Raw genomic sequence first — 19,135 nt, forward strand, 5'->3', positions numbered from 1 at the left:
GAGCCGGAGGCCAATAAAAATTAGATATATCGATGAAAATTAGTAAATTTTTGTGGGTAACATGTAAATTTTGATAAATGTTTATTGATAAAAAGTATTTAGATTACTGTTGTGCATAGGAGGTGGCGAAGCCATATGGTCAGGTCAACCAGTGGAGGCTGCGAGAGCAGCAGATACAATAGGTAGGTAAGTTGATTGTGGTGGAGGGCAATGGCTAGTAGAGATGTGCTAGAAGAAGTAGCAGCAAGTGGCAAGGGGGCAGTGACCAGTGGTTGGGACGGCGGACACCGAGAAACTGCATTGTGGTAGATATTGCTCTCAGGCTCTCTAGGGTAGCAAACGATTTTCTCCTCCTCGCTTCAATTTCGGAGTGTATTTTGAGCCTATGGTTCCGTGTCTCTCCCCTAATCTTGGAAGGAGGGAATATTATGGAGCAAACGCGACAGGGACATCCAAAAATAGTCGAGATTACCTTTGGTTTGCTCCTGCTCCGTCTCCATATGGCAAAGCCTAGCTACCGCTTCTTTTCCTTCTCTTCCCAACTTGGCCCCATATCTCTGATTTTTATTCTTCCCACACGGTCAAGAAACCACATGCCATGAAGGGAGATAACGAAAAGGGATTTCAATGAGGTATTGCACATTTCCTTTCTCCTGTTAGTTATCTTTGTGATTGATTAGTTGAGTTGTTATATATTGTTGTTCGAGTTGACCTGTCTTTAGTTTGGGGGAAAAATTTGCATGGATTTACCTAGCATTGTGCATTATGGGTGATGTGAACCTGTGTTTTGAGAACAAAGTCAATTCTTCTCCTCAGAAATACAACTGTCTTAATCATAGGAAATTAACTCTTGGATGACGACATCATGACAATTCTAAGGACAAGCAAGATTGTAGACCATTATTACTACAAATATGTGCACATGGTTTTTCTAAGCACATTGTTGTACCACTATTTTGTGTTTTGTGTGTTAAATTTTATTCAATGCATCCTCACCAATTTTATTGCGATGAGGCACATAATAGTAGATTGTCCTAGAAACACAGACCAAGATCATAAAATATACGGTATGATTTTATCAGGGTGGCCAAGTATTAATAATCTTAGATTAAAAATGGGTGCGTCACAGTAAATGACCTTAATTCTTGTTGATGGCCCAACCATAAACATTTACCTATATAAGATATTTTATCCCGACCAGACACACTATTTTTCATTAAGCAAGTGTATTTTTCCCTAGTTGTAACAGTACCCTAACGGGGCGTTTGGATCCCTTCATTTTAAAGAAATTGGAATTCACTCAATAAAGTAACTTATTTAGTTTGGAATTTGGCATTCCACCACTTTCCAAAGTTCAGATATAAGACTATCTCAAATTCATAGGGTGTAGGATAGGAAACGATTTTATGCATGATTAGAATTTGTTTCTAATATGTAACTTACATGACACTCTTCGTTCTACTCATTTATAGTAAAAATGTAGCAAATAAATATTTAGGACATCTTGCTAATAATAGTATACAAATATATTTTGTATAAAAGTGAATTAGCTTAATTGGTATATGACTAAATTACTATTACGCCCCGTTTGGATCATTGGAATTGAATTCCATTCTAATAATAGTAATTTAGGCATATATCAATTAAGCTAATTCGGTTTTATGCAAGATATATTTGTATACTATTATTAGCAAGATGTCAAAGATATTTATGTGTTACATTTTTACTATAGGGGAGTGAGACGAAGAATGTCATGTAAGTTATAGATTAGAAACCAATTCTAGTAATGCATAAAATCATTTCCCACCCTCCACCCCATGAATTTGAGATAGACTTATATCTGAACTTTAGAAAGTGGTGGAATGTCAAATTCCAATCTAAATAAGTTACTTTATTGAGTGAATTCCAATTCCTCTAAATGAAGGGATCCAAACGCCCCGTTATTAGAATAGAATTCAATTCCAGTGATCCAAACGGGGCGTAAGAAAAATCGTTTAAAAACATGGCGTGTGACTCATGTTTTTCTTGTGGATCATAGTTTCAATACAAATGTGTGACGCTCCAATGCAACTTGGATGGTGAAGTAGTAGTTACAACTGTCAACTAGTTCTTCATCTTTACAGATGTGTTCAGTGGATTGAAACACGTTGCATATCTCATCGGCATCTTCTACATTAGATCTAACCTACATGATAACAATGGAAGAAACCTTCAAACACGTCTTTAGCAAACCAAATCAATTACTATTGGAAAACATGGTACAATCAACTTATCTTAGGGACCGTTTGGTTCCCTTCATTTTGAAGGAATTGAAATTTATTTAATATAGTAGATTATTTGGTTTGAAATTTGACATTCTACCACTTTTTAAAGTTTAGATATAAGTATATTCAAAATTTATAGGATGAAGCGTGGAAATTGATTTTATATATCACTAGTCTATATTTTTACCCTACAACTTGTAACACGCTCTTTGACTCATTCCCTTGTAGTAGAAATATAACATATAAATATCTCTCTCATATGGTCAACAATAATATATAAATATGTTCTGTATAAAATGATATTAACTTAATTGATCTATGTCTAAATTATGATTATTAAAATGAAATTCAATTCTAATGATCCAAATGGACCTTACGCCCCGTTTGGATCATTGGAATTGAATTCCATTCTAATACTAGTAATTTAGGCATACATCAATTAAGCTAATTCAATTTTATGTAAAATATATTTATATACTATCATTAGCAGGATGTCGGAGATATTTATGTGCTACATTTTTACTATAGAGGAGTGAAACGAAGAGTGTCATATAAGTTACAGAGTAGAAACAAATTCTACTAATGCATAAAATCATTTTCCATCCTCCACCCCATGAATTTGAGATAGGCTTATATTTAAACTTTGAAAATTGGTGGAATGTCAAATTTCAAACTAAATAAGTTACTTTATTGAGTGAATTCCAATTCCTCTAAAATGAAGAAATCCAAACGCCACGTCGTTTTGAAGGAAGCATTAACAACAAAAGATGGATCAGCTTCCTCACCATCGACCATATATAGCTCCTTGTACCATAGATAGACGTTATAGTTGTCTCTTGGTCTAATCTCTAGTCGATAGGGTGGATCATCTTTACAAAAGTGTTTGTTGAACAAGTTCATGAGGTACTCACATAATTCATCATGAACAAAAGACATTTATCAATATGATAGCCTATTAGATGTCTAGTTTGGGTTTGTATTATATATATAGTATATTATGAGACCTGATTTTTCAATAGCTAGAGAAAGCCTTGGCCTAATGGTGCATCTGGTTTAACCGCACCACTTCAACCAGACCAGGCCTTGGGCCATTTATAAAACCTCCCCCAAATAACCACGATTAGGGTTTCACCAGCGGCGACAAAGGCGGTTGCGCGAGGCCGTGCGATGCTGGTGTCGCCAGAGGAGCGACAACGGCGCCGCAAGAGGAGCTACAGTGGCATCGTGAGAGGAGCGACGTCGGCGTCCATGTGAGGCTCAAGCGGCAGCTACAGCCATATGACGCCCAAGCAGTGGCTACAGCCGCGCGATGCCCCAACTGTGGCAGCAGTCGCGGGAGGCACAAGCGGTGGTGGCAGTTGCACGAGGCTCGAACGACTAGGCGATGGCTACACAAGGCGCGAGCGGCAATGGGCGGCGGCTGCGGGCTACATGTGTGGCGGTTCCACGAAGAGATGGTGGCCTGATCCAACAAGGGAGGCGTCCCGTGGCGTACGGATCCCTCGGTGCCTTGACGAGGAGGTAGCGGGCGATCCAGCGAGGATTTACGTTGTATCGGTCACTATTTACGCTCAAAACTAATGTTTTTATGCTCAAACCTGGAGTGTGTCCACCAGTGTTTCGCACGCCATATTTTTCGTGTGCACAGTGACAAGGGAATCCCAATCCCTTGCTTATGGTGTCCGTGACTGCCAAAAAAAATTAAATTCCATAATCGCCTCTCCTAATTAAATCTCCTAATCAAATTCCCTAATCAAATATCTTGATTTATGGTAGCCACATGGACATGAGGGGTTGTTGGTTGGGAGTCAATTAATATTTAAGTTACATCTAACAATATTACACTCAACTTGAGGATTTTTAAGCTCATGAATACAACACATCAAAGTTATCAATGTATCTTACATTGGTTCGGTATTTACAGTCAAACTGAAGATTTTTATGCTCAAACCTAGAGTACGTTCACCAGTGTACTGCATGCCATATTTTCTGCGTGCACGGTGAAACAATATTCCTTGATTTATGGTGTCCATGGCTGCCATAAAAAAATCAAATTCCCTAATCAACTCCCCTAACCAAATCCCATGATTTATGGTGGCCGCATAGATGTGGAAAGCTATTGGTTCTGAATGTATTTACGTTATATCTAACACTATTTATGCTCAAACTTAATAATTTTTACGATCATTAATACAACACATCAGAGTTATCAACGTCTCTCACATTGACTCAATATTTACAGCCAAAGCTGAGAATTTTTACGCTCAAAGCTGAAGATTTTTACGCTCAAACCTGGAGTGCGTCCACTAGTGTACCACATGTTATATTTTCTGTGTGTATAGTGAAAAGTAATCCCTTGATTTATGGTGTCTGTGACTGCCATAAAAAACAAATTCCCTAATAAAATCCCCTAATTAAATCCTTTGATTTGGCCACATGGACGTGAGGGCTATATAATGAAAGTGAATTAACATTTACGATATATCTAACACTATTTACTTGTACTTTGGTTCGGTATTTACGGTCAAAACTAAGGATTTTTACGCTTAAAACAAAAAATTTTACGCTCGAACATGTAGTGTGTTCACCAATGTACCGCATGCCATATTTTCCGTGTGCACAGAGGTAAAAGTCCCTTAGTTTTATGGTGTACATAACTGCTATAAAAATCAAATTCCCGAATCAACTTCTCTAATTAATTCCCCTAATCATTTGCCTTAATTTATGAGGGTGAGCGTGAGACCGGTCGGTAGAGCAGGGGGCGTGGCGACATGCTTGATTATTAGTTGATTTATGTCTCACTATACATTTGGAATATTAGGATATTTCTAATCAGATTTTCAAAAAACAATCGTTAGGTGATATATGTGTATCAATTGTGGGGTTGTGGATTAGGGGGTATTTGCAATTTTGCCACCTTGAGCGTTACCTCTTTGCTATTATGTCATGTCATGTGTGTCCATGATTTGGAGTCTATCTATATCTATGATTTGTAGACTCGATGGCAAATGGCAAATTAGCGAAGCCCACTATTTATAATGGAAAATTGTAAATCGCTTGGTTTTCTAATAGTTTTTCCAAGTTAATGAAAATATTACTTTGTTTACAGCAGCAATACGAGTGTTTTACAGTTTGGATACCCTTATTCACGACTGTGCTAGAGAACGTCAGTTTAGAAATATTTATGATGTTTGAACGATGAAACTAATTGTCTTATGGATAAGGAGTAGTTTTTGTCATTTTAATGAGATGACCTTCTTGCATACATAATGTTGTAAATACGGGTATGTATAAATCATTAGATGGATGTTGTTTTAGTCTTAGAGGTGTCGTCGGAGGATAGTGGTGCTCCACTAGCGTATAGAATAGTGTGCGTGTGTTTGGTGGGAATGGAGATTGCTCAGATTTGTTATACTTATTACTTCACTCGTAATTTTCAAAATTTCCAAAAAGAGGCATACTAAAGTAATCTAAAATGTATATCATTTCCATTTTTAATAAAAGATGCATTTTCCAAAAACTTCGTTAGATGAAATTGCAATTGATTGGATTAATCTTATTTTTGTTGTTAGAACATATATATTTATATGGTAAATTTGAAGAGGACTTTAGTCACAAGAATGATTCAAAATATTTTCTTTATAAGGCAACCCATTTCTCTTTTTATTGTTGGAAAACACAGTAAGACTACATATTATATATGTAATTTTCTTGAACCATGAGTCATACGAGTGCCTGGCATACGAGTGTCATCGACATCCGTATTCGATCTCATTGCAACACTCTCTTGAGGGAGAACCGGGGACTAGGTCACATGTACAATGCAGAAGAAACTATCTTTTGTTCATGTAACAATGTGCCACAAATGGTCTCATTTTTTACACTTGCCCCTAAATACGGCTAAAGTGACGACAGACTAAATTGGGTTGTAAATGCACTTAGATGAATGTTTTATGTTTGAGAGGTGTCACCAGTGGTGCTCCGCTATCAATTAAGTACCATTCAACTTATAGGGTATATAATTTTGTGTCTGTTTGGTACTGAGTGAGGGTTGCTCGGACTTGTTCTGCCTTAGTACTTCGCTCATGATTTACAAAATTTTCAAAAACATCCATATTAAAGCAATCCAAAATGTATAAATTTTTTATTTCAATGAAAAATGCATGTAGTAGATGAAATTGCAGCTGATTGGTTTAATATTACTTTTTGTCGTTAGGGTATGCACATGTGGATATTTTGACAAAGTTACTAAACTTTGTTAAAAATATGTATTTATATTTACTCATGATTCATAATGTTTTGATAGAGTTACTAAACTTTCTTAAGAAAATATGTATTTATATGGTAAATATGAAGAGGAGTTTACTCATGATTCAAAATATTTTCTTTATAAGACAACTCATTTCTTTTTTTATTATTGGGGAATAATGGGAAATTGTATATTATATATATGATTTTGAACCATGAGTTAGAATTATGAAGACAATTCCTTCATGTAACATGGTGATTACTTTCCAGGTACCCTATATCAAGTCTATCCATGATAATTTTCTGAAAAGACCATTCAACGAGCTCCTGCATCCTGCAGAATGGATGAAGTGAATGTGGAAATTGTGCCACAAATGCATGTTCCTTCTGAATCTATCGATTTAGTGGAAAGTTTGATTGATTCAGAACCTCCTAGTCCCTTTGGTTTCTCTATAAGTGCCCCGATTGTTCATACCAAACATCTAAGTGAAGACATAAGTGCCCTTACAATTAATGGTTTGCGTTTGAACAATGAAGAGCAAAATTGCAATGACCAGACCGAACGAAAGGGTATAACTAGTCACGATAGACATTTTAGTGAAGATTTAAGTTGCCTTGCAATTAATAACTTATATGTAAACAAAGAAGACCAGAATGGCCTTAACTTGGGTGAACAAAAGGTAGAGAGTCGCCCTAATTCTGCTGAGCAAAACATTTATAAGGCAGCAGAGATTGCTGAGAGGTTCATTCAGTCTATAGATAATAGGGTGCTTGTTGACACTGCTGCACCAATAGAATCTGTTAAAGAGGCTGTAAGCAAATTTGGAGGCATTCTTGATTGGAAAGAGGTAATGTCTATTCTCCTCATATATTCTTCGTATGCCTCAATATTGTTGTCTCTCTTTTTGATGTTAACTCACAAAATTAACATGCCTTTCCATTCCATTTGTATCGTGTAGAGACGTAAGAATGTCCAGAATGAGCTTGATAAGGCACTGGAAGATGCTCCTAGGTACAAAAGAAGAGCGGAAGCTGCGGAAGCTGAGAAAAGCAAAGTTGTCATGGAATTGTGTACCACTAGGAGAACCATTGAAGGGTTGAAGCTAAATCTAGAAAAGACACAAATTGAGGCAATACAAGCACAACAAGACTCGGAGCTTGCTGACATACGGTTCAAAGAGATTCAACAAGGAATTGCATGTAGAGAGAGTGCTGCAGCAAGAGCAGAGATTGAGCTTGCAAGGTACCGCTATGCTAGTGCCTTGGCAGAACTACATTTAGTGAAGGATGAGCTACAACAACTTCAGAAGGAGTACACGTCCATAAACACTAAAAGGGACAATGCTGAAACAAAAGCATGTGAATCTAGTGTTGCATCTCAGGAGGTTGAGAAAACTGTGGATGACCTTACCCTTGAAATTATCAGATTAAAAGAGTTGCTCACCTCTTCACAAGCTACTCATATTATAGCAGAGGAACAAAAACTGAAAGTGGCTTTAGCGTATCAACGAGAAAAGGAAAATTGTCAAAATGAACTGAGCCAAGCTGATGGGGATGTTCAAAGTCTGCATGATGCGGTTTCAATCAACAAAGATCTCGAATCTAAGCTAAAAGATGCCTCTACACTGCTCGTGAAGTTGCAAGATGAATTTTCTAGTTATTTGAAAGGGGAAAGTGTAGATGGAGATGCGGAGAGACCAATGGTTATTACCAAGTTGAAACTAGCAAGTGCTAGGAAGGAGCTTGAGGACATGAGGGAGGACATAAAAAAGGCCAAGGATGATGCCAGGATATTTTGGAATGATGCTGCTACATTACGAGTTGAAATAGAGAGGGAGGAGGCAGATCTACTAGCATTGAAACACAAAGAGCACCTCGCTTCGCTTTCTGTGTCATCTCTCCAAGAAGAGCAAAGCAACATGACATATGAGCTCAACATTGTCCATGAAAGAAAGAAAGCTGCTAAGATGCCAACAGAGCTACAACAAGCAACTGAAGCAATGGAACAAGCACAAACTAAGGCTCAGATGGCACGTTATGAGGTTGCAAAAGCTAGGGAAGAGGTGGATCAAGTGAAGTCCCAATTTAATGTTGTCAAACTGAGGCTAGAAGCAGCGTCAAGGGAGATACTTGCAGTGAACGCATCTAAAGAAATTGCAAATGCCTCAGCAAATGCATTGCAAGAATACAACGATGATGGACAAATAGAGCCCCAAGATGAACGAATAAGCAATAACTATATGATGTTATCACTTGAGGAGTACAATGCCTTAAGTAAGAAAGCCCAAGATGCTGAAGGCCTCGCTAAGAAGCAGGTCATCAAGGCCGTTGAAAAAATAAAAGAAGCTAAGGATGCAGAGGTGAGAAGCTTGAATCAGCTGGAGCAGTCGATCAAGAAGACCAATGAGAGGAAGTTGGAGCTGAGGGCTGCACAGGAGAAAGCCAATTCAGCGCAATATGGAAAGCTCACCATGGAGAATGAACTACGGAAGAGGAGGGCCAACGATGAGCAGCAAAGTAAAGCGAATGAGTCGGACGTTCATGACATCCCCAATTTTAAGAGTACATCGCTTTCTTTTGATGCATCATCATCAACATCCAATCCTCACATGGTTGGAACATTGTCTAGAGCTGACACTATAGCAGCAACTAGGGTGAAGGAGCCAAAGCCACGGAAGTCAATCTTTCCACGGTCCTTAGTGGCCCTGTTCGTGTCTAGGAAGAAGACACATTGAAAGTTATGTTTCTTTCCACTGATAATATTACGCTAAATTATTTTGTATGGTTCCTTTGTAAATGTACTCCTGTGCAGATAGGTTACAGTGCAAACACAATTGTACAAGTGTTTCTGAAATTTACTCTCATTTGTGTGTTGTAGATTTATATCAAACATTGTTGAGCTGACCCTATGATCGACCCATTGTGCTAACATTGTTAGGAGCATACAACATGACTTAGGCTGGGTATAACGTAGGGTGGTACTGACCGTGACAATCTGGTAGCTCGGTCAAGTAGCCTCGCTCGTTAGTTAAATGTGTGGATCTGTGGGACTACGACCGCTCGTTTCTGATCTTTTTCGGTCGATGTCGATCTACATCGACAGTGTCGATCGCCTAATTTCCAAAAAATGAAAATGAAACTAAAATTTTAAAAACTATTTATAAATTATTTAAGTTTTTTGTATATTATATTATTTTTAGTTTGTTAAAATGTCGTGTTTCATTTTAAATAAAAGTTAATATAAAAACTGAGGTATAGCTGAGGTGATTGTAGGCTGATGGTAAAGAATGTACACCGAAGTGTTGTGGTATACAGTCTAACAATGGTAAATATAGACCGGATGATAAATGATGTGGTGGTAGATATACGTCGGGTGCATTAGAACCGGCCTTATTGATTGTCAGACATAACAGGTTCGTTGTGTTGTCTATTGAAAGTGTCAATTCTAGTAATTTTAATACTAATGCCCTATTCATTTCCTTCTAGGATTGTATAAATATCTATTGACGTGCTTATAAAGTATCATAATCTTGGTATCTAGATTACATAATCTATCTAATATTTTTTATGCCGTGGAGTTGCATATAAGCAACTTCCTTCCAAACAAAAACAAATAAATATAGGCATTGCCATCTGCTGCATGTTTGTATGTTGCAAGGATGTTTGAATGCACTAGAACTAATAGATACTACCTCCGTTCTCGAATATTTGTCGCTCGTTAGTTTATTTTTAACTAATATACGATAAATAAATAGTTGGCTAAAAATTGCTAGTGGAATTAGCTAGGTAACTATTACGTGGCGTTTGGATCCCTTCATTTTAGAGGAATTGGAATTCACTCATTAAAGTAACTTATTTAGTTTGGAATTTAACATTCCACCACTTTCCAAAGTTCAGATATAAGCCTATCTCAAATTCTTGGGTGGAGGATGGGAAATGATTTTATGCATTAGTAGAATTTGTTTCTATTCTATAACTTACATGACACTCTTTATTTCACTCCTCTATAGTGAAAATGTAACATATAAATATCTCCGACGTCTTACTAATAATAGTATACAAATATATTTTGTATAAAACCGAATTAGCTTAATTGATATATGACTAAATTATTATTATTAGAATGAAATTCAATTCCAATGAGCCAAACGGGACGTTAGCTAATTTGACGTTTTTTGGCACTACACCCTACAGCCATAACTCCGCGCCGCGTGGAAGCACGGCTCCATGGACATTGCCCGGACACAGGGCAGGTGTGCCACCGTCTTGTTCCGTGGTGGCAGTAGCAGCCACAGGTTCAACCTGGCGAGGCCGTGACCGACGTAGCACACCGTTGACGATCGCGCTCACCACAGAGACGTCGCAGTAGCTCTGCAGGAACATCTCCACCAGCACCTTGTGGTTCTGTGGCTGGTTCCGGCTCCCGGTGGCTGCAGCACGCTGACATGCTCGCCGGTCACCGTGGCATGTCCGCAGTACATGGACTTGAGCCTCTCAGCGTGCTCCGAGCTGCGCTGAGATGACGAGCACCACCTTGGCCGACGTCGCCAGCCGCATCGTGCTCACTCAATGCCACTTTGTGATCTACCTCGGGCAGTATCATCTCGTGCAGGCCACGATCTGGTTGAAGTAGGCTTACGTCGACACGGGGTCCAAGGCAAGAACGGAGTCAGAAAGAAATACGAAAAACTAAATTAAACCACAATATAATCTCACTAAATCACTTACAATGCGCATATATGATAATTTAAAGTAAATTTCGAAGTAGTATCATGTTACAATATTAATACACAATAAAAAAAATCATAAAACACATATATGCACGTTTCAAATTTTATAAAAGACTTTAGTAGGACACCGTGGGCTCAGGAGGAGCGATAGGGGCTGGAGCGCCACACACCCCACCGCTAGAACTGTCCTAGGTTCCCGGCATGGTGGATGGAACTATACACCCGGTCCGTGGTCCGGAGCATGATCCATATATCTCTAGGTATATCTGTTATTTTAAGATCAAAATGTATTGGATGGATATTATATCTAATAGATCAACTCGGGGCGTGATGGGATCCTGGATGTGCCCCTGGTTTGGATCCTGGATTCACCCATGGTTCTAGGCGAGGGTCGTGACATGCATCCTAAACTTCTCATATAACTTGGCCTTGTACCGATATACGACATGTAGTAGCCCCGAATCATCTTCCGCACATTGTTGGACGGATGAAACGGGTACTGAAAGTCGCCTAGAGGGGGTGAATAGGCAGAAACTGAATTTTATAATTTTAAATACACTACAAGCCGGGGTTAGCGTTAGAACAAATGTTAAGTTCGGGAGAGAGGGGAAAACAAATCAACCAAGAAGTAAAGCGAATGAACACGGTGATTTGTTTTACCGAGGTTCGGTTCTAAATAACCTAGTCCCCATTGAGGTGGTCACAAAGACCGGGTCTCTTTCAACCCTTTCCCTCTCTCAAACGGTCACCTAGACCGAGTGAGCTTTCTTCCTTGATTTCCTAGGTCACTTAGACCCCGTAAGGACCACCACACGATTGGTGTCTCTTGCTTCTCTTACAAAGCTTTGAGAATAAGAATGAGAGAAAGAAGAAATCCAACCAAGCAACAAGAGCAACAAAGAAACACAAGAACGATCCTCTCACAAGTCCTAAAGCACTAGAATTGAATTGGGGACTTTGATTGGATCAGAGGCTTTGATTTGTGTCTTGGAGTGTCACACTTTGCTCTTGTATTGAATGAAGTGTGATGAATGCTTGGATGGTTGGAGTGGAGGTGGCTGAGGGGTATTTATAGCCCTCAACCACCAAACAATCGTTGGGGAGGGGCTACTGTCGATGGGCGCACCGGACACTGTCCGGTGCGCCAGCCACGTCACCCAACCGTTAGGGTTCGGGCACAGTCGACCATTGGAGCTTTATCTTCTTGTGGCACCGGACAGTCCGATGCCGCACCGGACAGGCACTGTTCACTGTCCGGTGCGTCTCTGACGGCTGCTCTGACTTCTGCGCGCACTGTGCGCGCACTGTAGCGTTTGCAGGTGTCCATTGCGGTCGACCGTTGCGCTGGTAGCCGTTGCTCCCCTGGTGCACCGGACAGTCCGGTGGTACACCGGACAGTCCGGTGAATTATAGCGGAGCGGCGTTGGAGAAACCCGAACTGCCCACACTGTACGGTCCTGGTGCACCGGACACTGTCCGGTGGCACACCGGACAGTCCGGTGAGCCAGACCAGGGCACACTCGGTTTCTTTGCTCCTTTGAATTTGAACCCTTTCTTCAATCTTTTATTGGTTTGTTTTGAACCTTTATGCACCTGTAGAATATATAATTTAGAGCAAACTAGTTAGTCCAATTATTTGTGTCGGCGTTTCAACCCCGGGGGGTCCCTGGACCGACGAGTAAATTGTCGCCGCGTGCCCCAGCCCAGATGGGTCGGCGCGAGACGGAGCACGAAGGGGAGAGACTAGATGGAGACAGGCGTAAAGGGGAAACCCGCGACCTTCGTGTTGTCCTGCGCCCAGGTCGGGTGCGCTTGCAGTAGGGGGTTACAAGCGTCCACGTGGGAGGGGGCGAGAGGCCTGTACGCGCCGTCCCGTTCTCCCGCGCGACCAACCTTCTTGTACGAGTGCCCTGGACCTTCCTTTTATAGGCGTAAGGAGAGGGCCCAGGTGTACAATAGGAGATGTAGCGGTGTGCTAACGTGTCTAGCAGAGAGGAGCTAGTGCCCTAAGTACATGCCGTCGTGGCAGCCAGAGAGGTTTTGGCACCCTGTTCATGTGATGTCGTGGCCGTCGGAGGAGCGCTGGAGCCTTGTGGAAGGACAGCTGTCGGGGCTGTCGAGTCCTTGCTGACGTCTCCTTGCTTCCGTAGGGGGCCGAGAGCCGCCGTCGTCATGGAGCACGTGGGGCGCCATCATTATTTGTTTACCGGAGCGAGCCAGATGGGACACCGGTCTTGTTCCCCGTAGCCCGAGCTAGCTAGGGGTAGGGTAATGATGGCCCCCCTGTGACGTGGTCGGTCCGAGCCCTGGGTCGGGCGAGGCGGAGGCTCCTCCGAGGTCGAGGTCGAGTCTGTCTTCTGAGATCGAGGTCGAGTCCGAGCCCCGGGTCGGGCGAGGCGGAGACCATCGTCTGAGGCTAAGGCTGAGTCTGAGCCCTGGGGTCGGGCGAGGCGGAGTTTGTCGTCTTCCGGAGCCAAGACCGAGTCTGAGCCCTGGGGTCGGGCGAGGCGGAGTTCGTCGTCTTCCGGGGCCGAGGCGGAGTTCGTCGTCTTCCGGGGCCGAGGCCGAGTCCGAGCCCTAGGGTCGGGCGAGGCGGAGTTCGTCGTCTTCCGGGGCCAAGGCCGAGTCCGAGCCCTAGGGTCGGGCGAGGCGGAGCTTCCTATGGCGTCCGAAGCCGGACTTGGCTGCTGTCAGCCTCTCTCTGTCGAGTGGCACAACAGTCGGAGCGGCACAGGCGACACTGTCTTCTTGTCAGGCCGGTCAGTGGAGCGGCGAAATGACTGCGGTCACTTCGGCTCTATCGACTGAAGGGCGCGCGTCAGGATAAGGTGTCAGGCTATCCTTGCATTAAATGCTCTTGCGATACGGTCGGTCAGTGTGGCGATCCGGCCAAGGTTGCTTCTCAGCGAATACTGGGCCTCGGGCGAGCCGAAGGTGTGTCCGTTGCTTGAGGGGGCCCTCGGGCGAGACGTGAATCCTCTGGGGTCGGCTGCCCTTGCCCGAGGCTGGGCTCGGGCGAGGCGAGGTCGTGTCCCTTGAGTGGACCGAGCCTTGACTTAATCGCACCCATCAGGCCTTCGCAGCTTTGTGCTGATGGGGGTTACCAGCTGAGATTAGGAGTCTTGGGGGTACCCCTAATTATGGTCCCTGACAGTAGCCCCCGAGCCTCGAAGGGAGTGTTAATACTCGCTTGGAGGCTTTTGTCGCACTTTTTTGCAAGGGGGTCGACCTTTCTCGGTTGTGTTTCGTTCCGGTGGGTGTGCGCGAGCGCACCCGCCGGGTGTAGCCCCCGAGGCCTCGGAGGAGTGGTTTGACTCCTTCGAGGTCTTAAGGCGTTTCGTGATGCTTCGACCGGTCTGGTTGTTCCCTCATGCGAACTGGCCGTAGCCCGGGTGCACAGTCGAGTCCCAAGTTCTCGGGCTGGTATGTTGACGTTGTCAACGGTTTGGCCGGAGCCGGGTTTGCGAGAGCAGCCCCCGAGCCTCCGCACAGAGCGAGAGGACGGTCAAGGACAGACTCAACTTTTTTATATATGCCCCTGCGTCGCCTTTCCGCAAGGAGGAGGGGGGAAAGCGCCATGTTGCCCTCGGAGGGCGCCGAACATGGTGTCTCCAGTGAGTTGCTAACGGGTAATCCGAGTGGACGCCCGTGCCCCATTCGTTAGGGGTCGGCTAGTGGCCCGGAGGCGCGCTCCAAAAGTACCTGCGGGTGATTTGCCGGACCCGGTCCCCTTTTGACGGGGTCCGAGGGCTCGATGCCTCCCTCTGGTGGGATTCCGTTACAAGATCGTTCCCGTTGGTCTCGGAAATGTCCTAGGGTACCTTGGGAGTGTAGCCCGAGCCTTGGTTATGTATCGAACGTACCCAGGGTCATCCCTCACTCTGCGTCTGAGGCGGCTGTCGAACCCTTCGGGGGCCAGCCTACGAACCCCTGATCAGTAGTGGGCGCGGAGCCCGAGTGGCCTGAGGCAGCCGTTGAACCCTTCCGAGGGGCCAGCCTTTGAACCTCTGACCAGTAGTGGGCGCGGAGCCCGAGTGCTCTGAGGCGGCTGTTGAACCCTTCCAAGGGGCCAGCCTTTGAACCTCTGATCAGTAGGGGGGCTCGGAGCCCGCTTCCTTCGCGGAGAAGGATCCCTTTCGGGGTGTCCCCTTTCCCGGTCCCTGTTGTAAGAGAGAGAAAGAGGAAGAGGAAAAGGATACGAAATCAAACGACGTGGCGCACCTTTTTTGACGCGGTCATTATGGCGGAAGCGAAGCGTCGCCTGCTTCTCCTGCCAAAGGTGCCGCCTGTCCTGCCGCAGAGTTAATGCAACGGGACGAGTGGTTCGCGGGGCAGCCGTTGTGCGTGCGCAAGCTGTTCGAGGAACGGGCGTCTCGCGTTGAGTTTTGAATCTCGCGGCGGGTTCGGGCGAAGTGTTGAACGGGTCTTGCCTGGGCCTTCATATATTCGAGAGAGGGACTGGTGGCGGTTTTCTACTCTGCTGCTCGCCTCCCACTTAGGTTTTCGCAACCCGAGGGAATAGCCAGAGAAAGGAAACCGTGCACCTCGTCCTCTCCGCCACCACCTCTTCTGCTTGGTGATGGCTGACCGGGTGACCATTGTTTCGCCGCGCGACCCGTGGCCTTTCTCCACCGTCACGGCGGATGACCTGGAGGCCCTTGTCGCTGATGGTTTGCTTCGCCCTCTCTCCGGTGACTCGCAGCCGGAGTGGATGGCCCCTCCGAGCGGAGCCGCCCCGTCCCCGCCACCGGGGTATGTGATGAGGTTCGTCTCCTTTCACGAGCGGGGGTTCGGAGTGCCGGCGAGCCGTTTTATGCGGGCGATTCTGCACGTCTACGGGGTGGAGCTGCACAACCTTAGTCCCAACTCCATCTCGCAAGCCGCCATCTTCGCGGCGGTTTGTGAAGGATACTTGGGGATTGCCCCCCACTGGGACCTGTGGACCCATCTTTTCTCCGCGGAGCTTTTTTCCTCGCCGACTGGGGAAAGAAGGGTTCGCATGGCAGTGCGGGCCGGTGGCTGCATCCTCCAGCTGAGGCAGGCGCGGACGCTGCAGTACATCCCTGCCATCCTCGCGTCTTCGAACAAAGGGTGGCAGCGCCGGTGGTTTTATCTCCGAAATGACGACGGGAGGCTCCCATCGTTTTCTCAACGAGTGGTGACCGCTGCTGCCGAGAACTGGCGCTACGGGACCCCGCATGATAGACAGAAGAATCTCCAGCCCCTTTTGAAGGCCTTGGAGGAGCTGCGAGAAAAAGGTCTCACCGCCGCGGGGGTGGTTGCTGCCATTCATCGCCGGAGGGTGCTCCCTTTGACGGAGCGGCGGCTGCCGCTTTGGGAGATGACGCGGGGGTCGACTTGGAGGGTTCGCGGATGTCCTCGGATCCCCTTCCCGTCGACGACCTCCACAGGTGGGTAGCTGGCACGTTGGGGAAGCCGGACGCCGGCGCCCTTTCCCAGCTCTTGATGCGTCCCGACCACGGGTGTGTGTCCCTGGTGAGTGTCCGCTCCTTCTTGCTTCTTGTGTCGGATTGCCCTTGATTCTCACAGCCGAGACTTTTCGTCTGTCTCAGGAGGTAGGGCATCACAAGCCTTTCCTGCCGCCGGTCCTGGAGGACGCGGTGGACCGAGCTGCGTGGAGGGTCGCCGCGGAGAAGAGGAAGGAGAAGAAGGACGCGAAGAAGGCTCGGGCCCGTGAGTGGACGTGGGCTCGGGACACCTTGGAAAGGCTCCGTCGTCGGCAGGAGAGGGATGGGCTCCCGAGGGAGCCATCGCCGGAGACGCCTGACGACGACAACGACGATGAAGACGATGACGAAGACGACGACATGGCTGCCCGCCTCGGCCTCAGCCCGGATCTGAGGCTGGGCTAGGGGTCATCAAGCCAGCCCCCGAGCAGGCTGGTGCCGTCGGTATCCGGGGCCGGGACGTCGGGGTCCCGGTCCGAAGAGCGGGGGCAGACCGAGGGGGTACTTGACCCCTTGGTCGAGGTAGTTGAGGTGACCCTGGGGAGTCAGGCCGAGCTGCCTGTTCCCCGAGAACCGTCGCCTGTGCCGACTGCGCAGGAGGGTGATCCTCGGGTCGTCGTGGCTGTGTCTGGGCAGTCCGTCCCTCGGGTGCCTAGGGCGCCCAAGGCGAGGATGGTACCGAAGCCGGCAGCGGGGTAGACTTCGGTGGTACCTTCGGGGATCGAGGTTCGAGAGACCTCCCCACAGGCACAATTGATCATGGCCCAGAGTGGGTAAGTATCTTAGGATATCTTCGTCCTGGCGCCTCCTTCGTATGTCCCGATCCTGATTTTCCTTTTCTCCTTAGCAAGCGGAGGCACGGTTCGACCGGTCTGGCTCCCCGGAAGGTCCTCATGATGGCGTCGACTTCTGCAGCTAGTGCCACGCCGGGCCTTGCCGGCCAACTGACCCCCTCGCAAGACGCCCCACAGCGGGGGGCTCAGGCGGCACCAGTTGCCGTGGGGCGAGCTCCCGAGGCTGACTCTTCTGTCGAGGCGGTCGTCGCGCTGGGGGAGGCTGCTGGCGTGGCTGTGGCCTCGGGCCCACCAGACATGCTGCCGGCGCTGGCGCCGGCTACTGCCGAGGCCGTTGCCGTTCTGGCTATGGAGCCACCCGTCGCCACCGATGCTGAGATGGCCGAGGCGTCGCTACTTGGTGCCTCGGAGGAGGGGGGCGCGGAACCGCGACCCGTCCCGTCGAGCGGCAGCCTTGTCCCTGCGTGGCGCAGTTCCGATGGGCGGCGCCAGTTGCTTCGGTTCCGGACCCGCGGGGCCTCGGATCCCCTCTTCGTTCTTGACGATGAGCGAGAGGAGCAGTCTTGGGACGAGCTTCGTGAGTGTGCCGAGGCAACGGTGGGGTCGCTCCGGTCGACCTTGGAGGTCCTTTGCAGGGACATTCCCAAGATCCTCCAGGTAATGATTTCAAGCATACCTTTCACGTGATTAAGGCATTCTTTGTGACGCCCCGCTTCCTTTCCTCAGGATCTGACGGATTTGAGCGTCGCCAAGTCGTCGTTCATCCGCCGTGAGGTCGATGTCTGGGGTTCGCTGCGGCCCCTGAGGACCACGCTTGCCAGGGCTACCGCGCGCCTCTCCCAACAGAGCGCTGAGGTGGCGGACCTTCGGTTGCTCTGTGTCGATCTGGGAGCAAAGGCAGCAGCGGCACGCGCAGAGGCGCAGCGGCAGCAGTCGGAGCTTGACCAGGTTACCGGCGAGCGGGACCAATCTCGGAGCCGGGCCGCCGTGGCCGAAAGCCGGGCCGAGGCTCTTGGAGTCCAGTTAGCCGAGGCGTCTGCTCGGGCCGAAGCCCTTGCAGCAGACCTAGCCGTGGCCCAAGCTGCATCCTCGAAGCAGCGTGCCCGAGCCGAAGGTATGTCTTGGCTGTTTTAAGATTTCGATTAGGCTTCGTTCCTCAACTCGTGTTTGAAGTCTTCCGCTTTGGCTGTTCGCAGAGCTCGAGTCTGCCCTTGATAAGTCTGCCAAGGCGCTTGCTCAGGCGGCCGAGCAGAGGGAGGCCGACCACGCGGCCATGTCTGAGGCCATCTCGGCCTTCTGCCAGGTCTTTGGCTTCGACGACGTCCCCTCGGGAAGCTCCCCTCAAAGTCGCCTGCAGGCCTTGGGTGACCATGCGCGTGGCAGACTCTGCGAGGCGCTGCATCACGGCGTCAGGCGGGCCTTCGCCGTGCTCGCTTCCCACTATGACGTGGATCTGGAGCGGGTCAGCGAAGGGTATTGCCTTCCTGACGAAGATGAAGCTGCCCTGGCCGAAGTCCAGAGGCTTGACGCGGCCGCCGCGGGCCCAAGCGCGGTGCTGGCGACCACCTTCGAGGCAGAGATCCTCTCGCTTGCGCCGTCGTCCGAGGCCAGGGCGGATCTCGCCGAGGGTG

At 47.2% G+C, this 19,135-nt stretch overlaps 1 protein-coding gene across 1 annotated transcript; it reads left to right on the plus strand.

The window, feature by feature from the left end:
- The first annotated feature begins 407 nt into the window (after window positions 1–407).
- LOC103647486 (protein WEAK CHLOROPLAST MOVEMENT UNDER BLUE LIGHT 1) lies at window positions 408–9,366 on the plus strand. The gene is made up of 3 exons (XM_008672017.3): window positions 408–632; window positions 6,783–7,360; window positions 7,472–9,366. Exons 2-3 carry the CDS (start codon window positions 6,854–6,856, stop codon window positions 9,245–9,247), a joined length of 2,283 nt encoding a protein of 760 aa, XP_008670239.1. The 5' UTR covers window positions 408–632; window positions 6,783–6,853; the 3' UTR covers window positions 9,248–9,366.
- Window positions 9,367–19,135: the final 9,769 nt, after the last annotated feature.

Source organism: Zea mays, chromosome 2 (genome assembly GCF_902167145.1).
Source record: "Zea mays cultivar B73 chromosome 2, Zm-B73-REFERENCE-NAM-5.0, whole genome shotgun sequence".
NCBI lineage: Eukaryota > Viridiplantae > Streptophyta > Magnoliopsida > Poales > Poaceae > Zea > Zea mays.